The sequence below is a fragment of the Drosophila guanche genome, unplaced genomic scaffold (assembly GCF_900245975.1).
Source record: "Drosophila guanche unplaced genomic scaffold, DGUA_6, whole genome shotgun sequence".
NCBI classification, from domain to species: domain Eukaryota; kingdom Metazoa; phylum Arthropoda; class Insecta; order Diptera; family Drosophilidae; genus Drosophila; species Drosophila guanche.
This window is the reverse complement of record NW_022995749.1, coordinates 4,686,784-4,700,856: the sequence shown is the minus strand read 5'-3', so window position 1 is coordinate 4,700,856 and position 14,073 is coordinate 4,686,784. Positions and strand designations below refer to the sequence as shown.

General features: G+C 48.9%; 4 protein-coding genes across 7 annotated transcripts in view; 1 reads left to right on the top strand and 3 right to left on the bottom strand.

The window, feature by feature from the left end:
• The first annotated feature begins 122 nt into the window (after window positions 1-122).
• On the top strand, window positions 123-4,589 carry LOC117585187. Of its 3 annotated transcripts, none has more exons than XM_034274534.1 (9): window positions 123-222; window positions 300-852; window positions 923-1,978; window positions 2,036-2,960; window positions 3,027-3,408; window positions 3,559-3,959; window positions 4,024-4,166; window positions 4,228-4,336; window positions 4,395-4,589. In XM_034274534.1, coding segments are annotated over exons 1-9 (3,636 nt in total). In that variant the 5' UTR covers window positions 123-220; the 3' UTR covers window positions 4,460-4,589. The 3 variants fall into 3 exon arrangements, with proteins under 3 accessions (XP_034130425.1, XP_034130426.1, XP_034130424.1); XM_034274535.1 differs by having other exon boundaries at window positions 3,027-3,665; window positions 3,816-3,959; XM_034274533.1 differs by having other exon boundaries at window positions 3,027-3,959.
• Window positions 4,590-5,412: 823 nt separating this feature from the next.
• On the bottom strand, window positions 5,413-7,035 carry LOC117585188 (hexokinase type 2). The gene has a single exon (XM_034274536.1). The coding sequence runs from the start codon at window positions 6,905-6,907 to the stop codon at window positions 5,537-5,539; it is 1,371 nt and encodes a 456-aa protein (XP_034130427.1). The 5' UTR covers window positions 6,908-7,035; the 3' UTR covers window positions 5,413-5,536.
• A 528-nt stretch (window positions 7,036-7,563) lies between these two features.
• Window positions 7,564-8,995, bottom strand: LOC117585012 (hexokinase type 1). Its single transcript, XM_034274252.1, has one exon. It carries the CDS (start codon window positions 8,964-8,966, stop codon window positions 7,566-7,568), a length of 1,401 nt encoding a protein of 466 aa, XP_034130143.1. The 5' UTR covers window positions 8,967-8,995; the 3' UTR covers window positions 7,564-7,565.
• A 502-nt stretch (window positions 8,996-9,497) lies between these two features.
• The window catches only part of LOC117585462 (helix-loop-helix protein delilah), a 14,461-nt gene continuing 9,885 nt past the window's right edge, over window positions 9,498-14,073 (bottom strand). The window contains exon 2 of one of the 2 annotated variants that reach the window (XM_034274952.1): window positions 9,498-10,888. In XM_034274952.1, coding sequence (XP_034130843.1) covers window positions 9,848-10,789 — 942 coding nt within the window. In that variant the 5' untranslated portion in view covers window positions 10,790-10,888 and the 3' untranslated portion in view covers window positions 9,498-9,847. Of the gene's footprint in view, window positions 11,108-14,073 lie in introns of both variants that reach the window. The other variant, XM_034274951.1, reaches the window with a different exon arrangement.

Genomic DNA, 14,073 nt, shown 5'->3' with positions numbered 1-14,073 from the left:
GTTTCGCATGCATCTTGTGTCCGGTCTAGTATACTGTATGGCTAGAGCTATCATCTTGCGGCGTCTGGTATCATCACTAGCATATTGCGGCGTCTAGTCGCATCACTATCATCGGATGGCATCACTATCATCGTATGGCGGCGATTCAATTTCAGAAATAGATAGTTGGGGTGACAATTGTTTAAACTTTAAACACAAATGAAAAGTGAAGCCTGGTAAAATGTATGTTGTGACCAAGGAGAGCTGAGCATTCCACAATAACTATTGTTTTTTCTCATTGGCTATTGGCTGTGCTGTAGGTCGAAGACCAAGAACAAAAACAAACAAAATGAAACAGCGCTTGAGTTGGACGCCATCTTAAGTGACCCCATAACAAACTCGCATAGGCTTGTCGCATTCTTGCAGCGCAAGGCAGCGGAAGCAGAAAGGTCCAGGCCCCACCTCGTCTTTGGGAACGTCTCCTATAACCTGGACTTTGATGTTCCGCTCGTAAAGAAGCCTCAAAAAGGGACACAGGAGAAACCATTGAAACCTTTCCAAGAGTTGGGTAAAGCCAATGCCAGCAGCATTGTTGCAGCAGCGTCAGCGCCCCCCGCCTCAGAAGTGCCGCAGTCGCCACCCAACTTAGCGTCGCATGAGAATGTGCCGTCGCGTTCAGCCAGACATTCGCCTTCACCCACCCATCGGCGTCCTTCCACACGTAGTGGCACTGGCAGCAATGTTCCTGGCTCTGATAAGCTGCGTCGTCATGCCATTCAGAGGCGCTCGCGGAGCTGCGGGCGTCGTCAACTCTTGCAGGACTTTGAAGATGCAGCTAATCTAACTCGAAGCTCCTCCAGCCCATTTCCCTTTGTAAGTCGCAACAGAATCAAAGCCAATGCCAATAAGTCTTATCAATCAGTGTCTGAAAATCTACTTGTAGGTGCCAGAAATAAGCAGCACCCCAAACTGCTCTGACAGTTTGAATCGAGAATCGATTCCTGAGAATCGACCAGCGGCACAGACAAAGCCACAGCCAGAGCCAGTGGTGCGTAATTCCCCAAACCGTCTGCACCAATCTGAATGGGAATCGGCACCGCTGGAGGATTCTTTTGTACCGGAAACACAGCCCCAGCAGCTAGACGAAACAGTGCAAAATCTATCGAGGAGGAGTAGCAACGTGCAAGTTATACCAGTGAGTGGGGCCTTTGGTCCCAAGCCAGATGCAGCAGAGCCTTTGCCACAGCCAACTTCGCCGGTTGTATCAGCAACAGCAACAGAAGCAGAAGATGGGGCCGCAGCAACTCCAACAGTATCTGCTGGTAGTCCGAAATCGTGTGCTGCTGGTACTCCCAAATCATCAAAGTCGAAGACAGTTTCCCCTAACAAAACACCTCAGGTTGTTGTGGACTTGGACGCAATCGTGACCGACGAACAGCCAAGCGGTTGTGCGTTGAACCTGGCGCCGGCCGGTGGTAACACTAACAGGCAGAGTCGAAGCCGCACGCGTAACAATCAAAAGCCCTCGGATGACCAGGAAAGTTCCATCAAACTGCTTGACCTCCACCGCTCCAATGCAGCAAGCAAGACGAAGCGCAAGGGCGCCAATGCTCCCATCTTGAATAAGGCGCCCTGTACCGCAATCAATGGAGAGGCGTTTGCCAGGGAGCTGAAACGGATGAGCCACCACGAGATTCTTGATTTGCGTAAGAGAAACTCCCTCGGCAGGGTCTATCCGCTGAATGGGAACAGGAATCATAGTGCAGAGCAGCAAAAGGCTCTGGAGCAGAAAATTCAGTGGGAGCTACTGCAAAGGAATCTGGAAGTTAAAACGGAAACCGAAACAGAGCGCGAAGAAATGGACTGTATGGAGGAGGTTATGGCCATGCCTCCGCCAGCACCCGTCGCCTTCAAAGACAATTCCCAAAGGCAGCGCAGCGGGTATTCAAAAGAGCGGCAGAACGTTCGCACACGTTCCAGACGTCGAGAGGCTCCAATGGTAGGTAATCAGCAACATAGCACATGACAAAAAATGTATTTTCTTTTTGAATTTTAGACAGCAGAGCTGCTCAACTACATGGAGCTCACAAAAACCATGGAGTCGCGTCGAAAACCATCGTGCAACTCGTCGAAACGCAGCCTTTACACCAAGGGTGACTCGTTCCGAGAAGATGTCGACTCGTTGTCGCCGGAGAAGCAGCCAAGGCTGAGTCCAACCCGCCTAGGGCCTACTCTTTGTCGTGCCAGGAGCAAGGAAAGCCTTAACGTCGTTGAGGAGGAAATTTTCATTGTACCACCGCCGCCTCGTTCACTAAGATATTCGCAATGTGTGCGGGATTTCAATGGAGTCCGGGCAACCCCTAAGGACTCGAATGATGAAGACACTGCCCTCGGCCATTTGAAGGGGCAGAAGAATAATTTAAGCGAAATTGCCGCCCCTCCACCAGAGTTTAATGACGATAATGATAATGCAGTGGATGGGTCAGATTGCTCTTCCTCGGAGTGTGCTGTTGCCCAAAAGCGGCTCTCCAAATCTCCACTTCCTCCAGTGGAAAGGTCGAAATTTGCTGACCAGTCAAATGGGACTGCCACTAGGAATATACGGAATAGACAGAGCAGACAGCCACCCTCCCCAGCGAAAACTAAGACAACGGACAGGGAAGACCAGGCCATCGTTTCATCTTCGGTGCCAGGCAACACTTCCTTGACAGATGAGCAGCCCAGCACGATTCAAGCCGCACTGGAGCGGCTCTCTGGCAAAACTCTGGCACCTAGAGCCAATGAGCCTGAGCCTGAGCCTGAACCTGAGCCCGAAGCTGATGCGAGACCAGTCGTGGCGGAGGAAGCGGTGGTGTTTAAGAAACCCATGGCGAGGGCACCGCGTGCCAAATCAAAGGCAAAATCCAAGGCAAAAAGGGAGCTGGTAAACCTAAAGGTCTCCTACGTACAAGACGAGGTGCAAGTGGACCTCAATGAGGCTGGTAAGTAGTGGCGAACGAGAATGCACTATTACAATATTCTCAATTATTTTGTTTGGTGATTCGCAGGCAATCGGCGGTCAAAGCGTGCTCAGGTACCACTGATGAACACTTGGTGCCATACCATGGATCCCATGAAGTTTGAATGGTTTCGCGAATCGGTGGATCCATATAATAAGAAAAAAAGCAAACCATCGACGAAGCACTCCAGTATATCGACACTGTCCAAAATGTCTTTGTTGAAAAGGCCACCGCTTTGCAGTAGCACGCCGAGACTTCCAGGCGAGCCCCTCCATGCCGCTACAGAAACTTGTGAGCCTCCAGAACCTTCCGATTGTAGTTCCCTGGGGCTCGCGTCTCTGCGGTGGGAAGATAACGAGCGAATAGATCAAGTGGAAAGCAGCGATGCCCGAAAACAAGCCAACAAACGTGGACAACCCAAAAAAAAAAGGCAAGAGTCAGCAGCGGCTGCCTTAATGCCTCGTGCGCCTGTCATGGAAACACAAACTGAAACGGAGCCGCAACCCGATTCCGTTCCCGATCCAATAGCACCAATAAATGCAAAACAAACCAAGAAAAGTGGACGAACAAAAAAAAAAAGGGAAGAGTCTGCAGCGGCTGCCTTAATGCCTCGTGCGCCTGTCATGGAAACACAAACTGAAACGGAGCCGCAACCCGATTCCGCTCCCGATCCAATAGCACCAATAAATGCAAAACAAACCAAGAAACGTGGACGAACCAAAAAAAAAAGGGAAGAGTCTGCAGCGGCTGCCTCAATGCCTCTAACTCCTGGCATGGAAATACAAACTGAAACGGAGCCGCAACCCGATTCCGCTCCCGATCCAATAGCACCAATAAATGCTGCGACACCAAGTCCCAGCAGCTCGGATGACCACCAGGCTGCTTGCATGCAACTCATGAGCTGGCTGCGAGGACACAGTAGCAATCAGCCAAGCTCCAATATGGAAGACTGCAGCGGGAGCCGGCTAGGAAGTACAGTCTGTAAGTACAAGAATATCACCGAATCAATCACGGACTTCATGTGGGCTTTATGTTGTATTTGCAGCTGTTGCTAGTGAATTAGTTTTCAACAACTTGGATGACATGGAGTACGCTTTCTACAACACCAAGGAGAAGGCGACACTGGGATACATGCGCTTCCAGCCGCTGCAGCGTCGTAGAAAGAAACTTGTTAAGAGCGTTTCCCTGGTATGCATTCAACCACGTAATCAAGAATTCGTAACAATTATCTCCTTTATTCCTGGCTTAGAAATTTGTTGTTTTCTTTGGACAATTTGCCTTGGATTGCACTGTCCCGAATGTGGCGGAAAATGATCGCCGCATATTAAATATCGGTGACATGGCTGAGATCGAGAAAGGTAAGAATTGAGGCAATCGAATGGCTGGCAGTAGCTTATAATCCTACTTCTCTTTCAGGCACCCGTTTTGGGTTTTCAAATTTACTGAACGAAGTGAGTGTGCTGATGTTTATCCGCAATTAGACTTTTACATGTTACTTTTCATAGAAATATATATATTTTGTAATTTATAATGGTAATAATGCGACTGTGTTGCTATCTAGTTCGATGAAAAGTTCGCCTTTCATGGAAATAAAGTTTGTAATATTATGTATGACTCGGACCAAATGCACAGCTCGAATTCCTTTGTTTATAAAAGCTATTTTCAGCTTAAAATATATTTAGTCTTCTTTTGGCAGAAGTGCAGAATAAACTGACTTGAAATGCCATCAGGAGGATGCCTTATAGGCCTTTCCATATGTCAAGTAGTAGCTATATGCAGACTCTGTTACACATGTTTTAAACTCCACCTTACCTCGCTTCAAATACGTTCGGAAGAAATAGTTTACAATGCTGTGGCAAATAATTTGTGGACTAATGCTAATGCACTTATAGATGGGACCTCACCGGTGTACTCCAGTCTGTATGGTTAGTGGTTCGGTGTTGCTATCGATATTTGTTGATGAGTGTTGCTATCGATGATTGTTGATGAGGGCGGGTAATGTTCTTATAATTTAAACAATATGAAATATTAGTTAAAAAGTGTGGTCGTGTGTAAGAGCTTAAAAAATTATATAATGTAGTGCGACGTCATTTCATGGATTGATGTGTAATTGAAGGCTGCCCAAGAAAGCAGGAAAACAGAAGCTTGCTCCTCAAGATGTCGTTGTCAGGTCGATTAATTAACAGTCGATTTATGACCTTGATTTATGTTTCTTGCACTCCAGTCGAAAGGAATTTCATTATATATTGAAGCAAAATAAACTACTTTGAACAAAAGCCGAATCGAGTGGGTGGGTTCGGGCACTAGTCGACAATGCACAGTTTGAATTCGATATATTTTTTTGAGTTTGCAATAAACCGACGACAGGTGGCGCGACACATTTCTGAGCAAGTGCTATGAAAAAAATGCGCCTGATGGCGTCTTGGTGCACTGCTTTAATTTGATTAAATTTTTATTCTGACTTAATTTATCGCTGAATTTTGTTCCTGCTCCTATGGTTAAGTGTGAATTTATAACTACAATATAAATTGGGCTACTCACTACAACCATTTGATGGTTTACTTGGTTGTGTTCTGCACGGCAGTGGCTGCAATCAAGGCCGCCCCCTTGCCGGAGCCATCATCGGACTCAAGCAGCTCAAACTTGATGCCGGGCCGCAACAATTTGGTCATGTGGAACATAAGCAGATCGTGATAGCGAGGATGGTAGCGATACACACTGCCATCAATGCCCACGGCCACCTCGTTGATGTTCATCTTGTTGATGAGCGTCACCAAACCGCAGGAGCAGAGCTTGGCTGAGCGCGAGGAGACTGCCTCGCAGATGTACCGCAAATGCACCTTGTCCCGCACATTGTTGCCGACGAGTCCCAGCTGATTGATGACCTTGTTGCAACCCCGAAAGTCACCGGGTGAATCGCTCTCAATGTCCGAGAGGTAGCTGGTCTGAAAGTTCCACTGCGTCTGAACGCGCTCCGAATTTTCGCCGACAAAGATCTTGCCCTTGGCCATGAGATCGACCAGCACGAGGCGCACCAGTTCGCCCATGTACATGCCGGAGATGCACTTCTCGAAGGTCTGCTTGCCGGGATTGGGCGTCACCTTGTCCACCATGCGATCGTAGGGAGTGCGCACAAAGTCCAGAACGCCATTGTCCCCGAACGCACCCCACTCCGCGTTGATGATCATGTGCGGCTTGGTGCTGGTCTGGTAGCCCTCGAAGCACTCGGCATTCACCGTCTTCTCCACGTAGCAGGCATTGGAGCCGGTGCCAACGATCAGTCCGATGCGGCAGTTACGCGCCGTAAAGGCACAGGACATGAGCGTGCCCACAGTATCATTGAGAATGGCCACAATATTGATCTTTAGATCGCCGCGCCGTTCAATGGCCTCCTGCAGCAGGGCAACCACATTCTTGCCCACAACGCCCTCGCAGCTGAAGCCCTTTGTCCAGGTGACCAGCATGCCCTTGGTCAGGCCCTGCTGCTGCAGCGGAAACGAGAAAGTGAAGCCCAGGGGTAAGGGCTCACCCTGCAAATTTTGCTCCTTGCAGAACTCGGCCAGGCAGTTGGCAATAAAGTCGAAGAGATCCTTGCCGGGCCCCGACAGCATGGAGCTCGCAATGACGTAGCTCTTCGAGAGGATTCCAATGTCCGTGTTGCTCTTCAGATCGACCAGCAGCACACGGAAATTGGATCCACCCAGATCGAGGGCCAGATACTTGCCTCGCTCCTTGCCCGTGGGCAGATCCTGCACATAGCTGACGAAACATTTGATGACCGCCCGCGAGTGAGTGTCCTTGGCTAGGCCCATCTTGATCTCCTTGGTCATGCGATCGACCACCTCCGTCATTTGTTCCTGCGTCAGCATAAAACCCGCCACCGCGGCCTCCACCTCTGGGGCTATAGTTGTGGGTACGATCGTCGACATGCTTCAGCCCAAGCCGAAAACCCACGAGAAAATTAACTCAAAATTTAGGCCAAAAAACGGAGAGAAAGGAAATTTTCCGAACTGTCTCAACTGACGAGTGTTGTCGAAAGAAATAGAAATGGTATTGTTGGTTACGGGTTGCTTTGTTGTTTGTTGTGGGGGAGAATTTATATATTTACAATCCTCTACTTCCGAGTACTTTTCAGCGACTAAACAAACAAATTTATGGGTTATTTGTACACTGGTCAAGTGCCGATAAGGGTAAAAAGGTAAAGTAAAGCAGCTATCTAGTAGTTACTTATCGCTGAGGTGCATACTTGTTGTATTTGTCAATTAATCAGTGCAACAGTTGTCGTACAGATGGGAGTGGGTTAAGCTTTCAGAGCGTGCGAGAGAACACGTAGGTTTAGCAAATAAAGCTTGAATGAAAAGAGAACCCAAAGGGCTCCGCTATGGCGAGCTTTCGTGAGAGAGTTTGTGCCGTAACAGATGTCCAATGCTGAGTAGTTGGCGGAGCCGCGATCAGAGGCGAAGGATGGCACGAAAAGGAATAGAAGTAACAGCAATTATATTTTACATAGAACACATCAAAGTTCTAAACTCATACAACAATTAAGCAAAAAGCAAAAAGCAAAAACATTAAGCAAATAATTTTAGTTTAAAAATCCAATTCAAATATCTTCGACTCTCCGTGATACTTATCGGCATGTGCCAGCCCGGCCATAATGGCGGCACCCACGCCGCAGCTCTCCTGATTGACGATGTACTCGAATTTGTACTGCGGATCGGTGAGCAGTCGCGTGTACTTGTTGAGCACAGCGGCAAAGGTGGGGTTCAAACGGTAAATGCCACCATCCACGGATATGGAGATTTGTGTGTGCTGCATGCGATTGATTAGACAGGCGACGCCGCCGGCGAGGATCATGGCCGCACGACTGACGACCGTGTCGCAGATGTAGCGAAAGGCGGCCAGATCGCGATCCTTGCAGTGGCGCATGCGGAAGCGATCCATTACCTCCTGCGCCTTGGTGTAAACGCCAGGCGGATCCAGCTCGATCTCGAAGAGAGCGGACATTTCCATCTTCCACTGCAGATCGATGACTTCCAGCGGTTGTCCCACGAAGATGGCGCCATTCCGCATCAGACGCACCACAATGCGACGCGCGAGTTCGCCCAGGAAGAGCGCGCTACTAAACTTCTCGTAGATGCGAAGGCCTGGATTGGTGGATGCCTCGTCCAGGGCCCTGTCGAATTCGTTGCGTATAAACTCGAGCTGTCCACCATCGCCAAAGTGCGCCCAGTCCGTGTTTATAATCATGTAAGGCTTGTTGTCCGTGCCCACGTAGGTGTGGCAGTTCTCGACGTTCTCCACGTAGCAGGAGTTGGTGATGTTGCCCATGACTAGGCCAATACGTGTGTCCGGGTGTAGCCAGCAGAGGGCCAGCAGCGATCCAATGGCCACATTGATAATGCCCAAAATGTTGACCACCACCTCGGGGAACTTGGCCAGCGCATCGCGCAGCATCTGCACCACATCCTTGCCAATAGCGCCCGTGGCGCCAAACTCCTTTGTCCAAGCCACCAGTATGCCCACATCCAGCGAGAGTTTGTTTAGCGAAAAGGCAAAGGCAACGCCCATCGGCAGGTTCTCCTTGTCCACTTTTTTGTCCTTCACAAAAGCCGCTATGTTGAAGGCCAGAAAGTTGAAGAGCTCCATGCCACGTGCGGCGGCTATCGAGTGCGGTATAATGACACACTTGGAGCTCATGTACACATCCTTCTCGCTGCTAAAGCGCACCAGCATGATCCGACAGTTGGTGGGCATCATTTCCAGGGCCAGGAAGCGGCCACGCTCACGGCCCGACGGTAAATCCTGCACGTAGCTCAAGTAGCAGGGCACCGAGGACCGATCGTGACCCTCACGGCTCAAGCCGGCAATCATCTCACGTTCCATGATGTTGCGCACCTTCACCAGATCATCCTCCTTGGGCACAAACATTTGACAGAGCTTGTACACCTCCGGAAAGTCCAGCTCCGGCTTATAGATGTTGCTGGACATTTTGATGGAATTTCTTGCTGGAGAGTTTACTTTTTCAAGAGCTCTAAACAGGGAATGGGTTTTTGTAGCTTTATGGCAGCTAAAGCAAAGGCAAAGGCAAAAGTACATAGAAGCTTTCTAGGAATGCTGATACATGTAACTGGAAGTGTGCTGCATATGTTGTCGAAGCTTTTTAAAGCTCCTAGAAGCCACTACATTCGTTCACTACAGCAACTCCAAAGTTAATGCCGGCAGCGTCGCGTCGTTCTGTGCATGGAAAAAGATCACGGGCAGCGCAGTCGGCACAAGCGCAATCTGCACACGCGCAGCGCAAAAGCTTCGTGTGGCTTCGGCCTGTGCACAGAGAATCGCCGACACAACTTCGTATGCAGAACTGCACGGCTGACGCAGCGGCAGAGAAGCAAGAAAGCTTATGAATTTTGACTGCGTCTCTGTTGTCTGTGCATTAAAACGCACTAAAATATGTATGTGTGTGTGTCAGTCTTTCGCTTAGTTCTTGCTCCTCTCAAATATAAAACGTTGAACTTTCGGTTGAGCTTTTGTCACTGTGTGCTTTTTATTTACATACACGATAACGAGAAATGCTTCACAAAGAAATGCTTTCCTTAGTACACTAAATTCAATAGTTGGGCTCGATCGGTGTGGGGTATGTGGAGTATAGATTAAAAAATAAATGTGCATCTCTTTCAAACTTTTCTAGCTTGACCAACTTAAGGCTGCTTTCTTTTCTTATGACACAATGAATTCCGTGCGCCGCTTGTTCGCATGGCTAAATGGCTAACAGTGAAATCTCGCACTTAAACAACTAACTTTTAGAGTCTTAAAACGAGTGTGTAACAGTGGCTACTCCGTGTGATAGTAGTAGTAGACGGCGGCACGCCTCACGTGAGAAATATATCGGAGAAGTCGCCGTGCAGCAGGTCGCCGGGTCCCCAGGGATAGCAGCCATCCAGCGCATCCAACGCACTGATGCACGCCGACGGCTGCTGATCGCTGGCAAAGTCAAAGGAGTCCGTGGAGTGTTGCGCATCAAGCATGCGCAGACTGAGCTCCACATCCGGTTTGTCCAGGCAGCCGGGCAGGGGCATGTCGCCGCGACACGGCAGTAGGGACTCGCCGCTGCTCAGCAGACCCTCGTAGCCGGGACTCAGGCACTGCAGGGACTCCGCATCAGACTCGAGCAGCAGCGTGTCCAGTTCGCTGAGTCCCTGCAGACCCATTAGGCTGCCATCGGGCTCGAGCACGGGACTGCTGCTGCTACGCTGACTGCTGCTGGGACTGCGCTGGCTGCTGCTGATGTTCGAGGCGGAGGACGAGAGCGAGGCGTAGGCAGAGCTCGGCGAACAAGCAGCGCCAGCACAAGACCCGGGCGAACCTATGGACGACGCAGCATAGCAAGACTCGCCCGAGCTCATCGCTGATATTGTCGTCTGTGTGGGATGCCCCTGCTTGGCTTGCTTCTGCGTTTGCCGTTTGCTGGCCGCTGTCGCGGACTTCTTGCTGGCCGCCTTGGACTTGGCGGTTTTCTTCGCTGCCGCTGCCGCTGCCGCTGCTGGCACTGGCAGCTCCACCTCCAGCTCTGGTTCGGTGTCCACGCTGATCAGCGCCTCTCGATTGGCGCTCTCCTCCAGACACTCGCCAATGAACTCCCGCTCATAGCTGGGATCCTCCATGGAATCGCTCAGCATTTGTATGTACTTCATGGCCAGACGCAGCGTTGTGATCTTGGTCAGCTTCTCGCTGGCATTTGCCGCATCCTCGCTGGTTATGGCTTGGGGCACGCTGTGCCGCAGCGTCTCAAATGCAGTGTTGATCTCCCGCATGCGTGTCCGCTCCCTGGCATTCGCCGTCTTGCGGCGATACTTGCTCAGGGGCGGTGCTTTCGTCTTGGCCTTGCTCGCGGAGTTGTTCTTCTTTGGCCTTTTGCTTGTCGTCGCCGGCACAAGGCCATCCAGCTCCAGGTCGAGGTCGGGCAGCTCCTCATCTACGGATGCGCTGCGCTTCTGTCGCTTTTGGCGCAGGGAATACTTTTCGCCGCGGGCACTCGTCGCCTTACGCTTGCGGGAATCCTTCTTCGAGGGGCTGCTGCTGTCCATGTTGAGGTCGGCGTAGTTGTGCAGCTCGTACGTGTTTGACTTCATCTGCAAGAGAGACAAACGTTAGTTCGTGGTTGTCTTCAGCCCCAAGCCCAACCCAAACCCTCTGCCAAGCCAAGGCAATTAACAATTTTGTTCTAGATTGTCTTTTCCCCCACCAACAAATAAAGCTAGACCCACGGGCTTATGTCAACTCTTAGATGGCTGCTGCCCAATGGCGCGTAACAAAATTTCGTGGCGGTAACTTCCGTAAACGGCACTCAAAAATTGCGTTCAATGAACTGAAGTCGATTCTTGAGTAGTTCCTTCTTTGTCTGTGAGCGCGCTTCCGCCATAAAGCATAAAAACCACTGAAGCCGAAAAACGCATCGACCCAAAAAAAAAAAAAAAAAGAACAAAAATACTCGTACAATTTATGGCTGGGAACTACTTCGAATCTCGCAAATGTTACACAAAAAATCAAACTAAAATTGAAAACGAATTAAGCAACGTTCGATCATTGCGCCCACGCAAGATTGAGCCCTGGAAAAGTATTTCCCAATATGTTGGACATCTAGAATTGAAGTAAAGAAGCACGAGGCTTGTGGAACAGTTTGGGCAGCATCATTTGGTGTGGAATGTGCCTAAAGAGCGCTCGTATTGAAGCTGATTTTAGTGACACTTTTTGACATACATTTGAGAGCATTCTAAGAGCTATTTTAAGTGAATTATTGATATAGAAATTGCACATAAAATGTAGCATTTTAATCTATAGAGTGAATATCTTTTGGCATTAGAAACATTTTTTGTTCCCACTGCAAAGACAGCCCAAAAATGAATATTAAACCCCCTCCTGAGACCAGCAACCACAGCAACAAAACAATCATCTATGTGGTGCTCCTCCACTACAATGTTGACGAATGTTTTGTGTTTTTTGTTTTTTGTTTTTTGTTTTTGCTGCTGTGAAAGTTGTTTGTGTAAATGCAAAAAGTTGAGTTTATGGTTTCCCCCTTTTGTTGCTTTGCGGTAGGTCAAAACTAAGCCCTAAAAATATGTATTTTCCAGCGCTTTTCACTCGCTTACTTTTCTTTCTCTAGCCGGGAATGTGTTTGCACTGCTTTGTGGTTGCTGTGGTGGGTAGAGGGGTGGACAGGGGGGAGCGGTAGCGGTAGCGGTAGCGGTAGCATTTAATGAATGCATTTTAATGCAAGAATTAAGTTACATGAAAATGTAACACGAAGCCAACACAGCGTCATCGTAGCTGCGAGATGTGAACAACATTTTGCCACCACCCAAACAGAAAAGATTCGAAACGCCCTTGCAATTGTGCTGCCTTGGCCTCATAAATATCTAAAACTCAACTGCACAGAGGTGTAAAGCGCAGATTGATTGCAAGTCCGACAAGTCTTGATCTAAGGAGAGCAGCAGCAGCAGCAGCAGCAGAATGCAGCGTCTGTCTCTCGGCCTGCCTGTCAGGCCTCCACTTAAATGGTCAATTTAGTGCAGATTGTCCAAAATTGGCACTAGACGTTACGATTCTTGTCCCGGCCCCAGGCACCCGTTTGACACTTGCCGCATAGCTTTGACCATTCAAAGATCTTGCTCTTGGCGTGGCCTAAACAAGTTGTGGTCTCTCGCGCTGCACTTTTCTTCATTCACCGTTAATGTGCGGTGGGACACCAGTGAAGAGAAAAATGAGCCACGGATGCACCAAGAAAAATGTGGATTTTGCTGGAAATATTCCACTGATAAATCCACCCACTCACCGCCCAAACCTGCGCATTTGTGTGCAGCTATGCCAATGGTTTTCCAATCTGCACTGATTAGCAGGTTGTAGCGCATTCAAATTACATCTTTTTGCTGCTGCCCCACAAAACGTTGCCACGTTTCAGCACGTGGAAAAAAGCTTTTCACTTTGCTTTACGTGTCGGCCGACGTGCGTCTCGCCACTGATTTTTTCAGTTGTAATTAATTTTTGCCACGCGATGCAAAGGAAAATGGAAATGCTGCAAGAAACTGCTGCAAAAGTACTTAGCGCGCTAAAAATGAGAGCCATGCGCACGTGTTGAATGCTCTGACAAGGCTGTATTGTGTTTTAATATAATGTTAAATATATATTTACTTGATGGTTTTCCATGATGGTTGACGGAGCAAAGACTAGACTTTGTTTCAATTTATTGTAAAACACAAATAATGATCACAAATTGGACAAACTTCAGCAAAATTAACATTCGTTCGTGTTCTTTCTTTGAATTAGAGATGGCAAGCCAACGATGACGGCAACATCGATAGCCTCTAAGCAATAATATCGATGATTGAGTAGGCAAAAATAGAGACAATTGGAGAAACAATTGACGGAAGCAATGCAAATTATATAAAGAAAGTTGTATTATAGTTTATTTTGACGAATATTTAACATATTCAATCAGCTCACAATAATATTTATTTTCATTACGCGCACTGTACAAAAATCAACTACAACTTTGCCAACTCTAAGCCAGACCTAAAGCCAATGCCAAGCAGCATGAGTGATGATTCTTTTGGACAAGAACTTCCTGGGCATAATCAGAACCCCAACCCCGAACAACCTGCAGCCGGAAGAGTAGCGGCCCAAAACTTTTTGCGACATGCAACAAACAAGCTGCAATTAAGTGCACAACACAGAAAAATGTGCAACTTCTTCAGCGTAGCCCGGGGCGCCCTTCCCCCACCACTCATTTGCATGCCAGAGCAATGGGAAAACGACGTGAAAATTACCGAGTTCCGTGTGCTCAAAGGGGGAGGGAGTCCGTCAGCAACAAATTGCATGCGATTAAAAGTATTCGCGGCTAATAAACGTTTGTTCAGCACACAGCAACAAGCTGCAAGCGGCGCTCCTGTGATGTCAGTAGCCCGCATTTCAGGATCCGGATAGGATAGGGATGTACCGGAAGGACGGAAGGAAGGAAGGAAGGAAGGAGTGAGCCGGAGTGTGCACCAAATGAATGCAGTAGCCTCGGGGGGGGGGGGGGGGGGGGGGGGGGGGGGGGGGG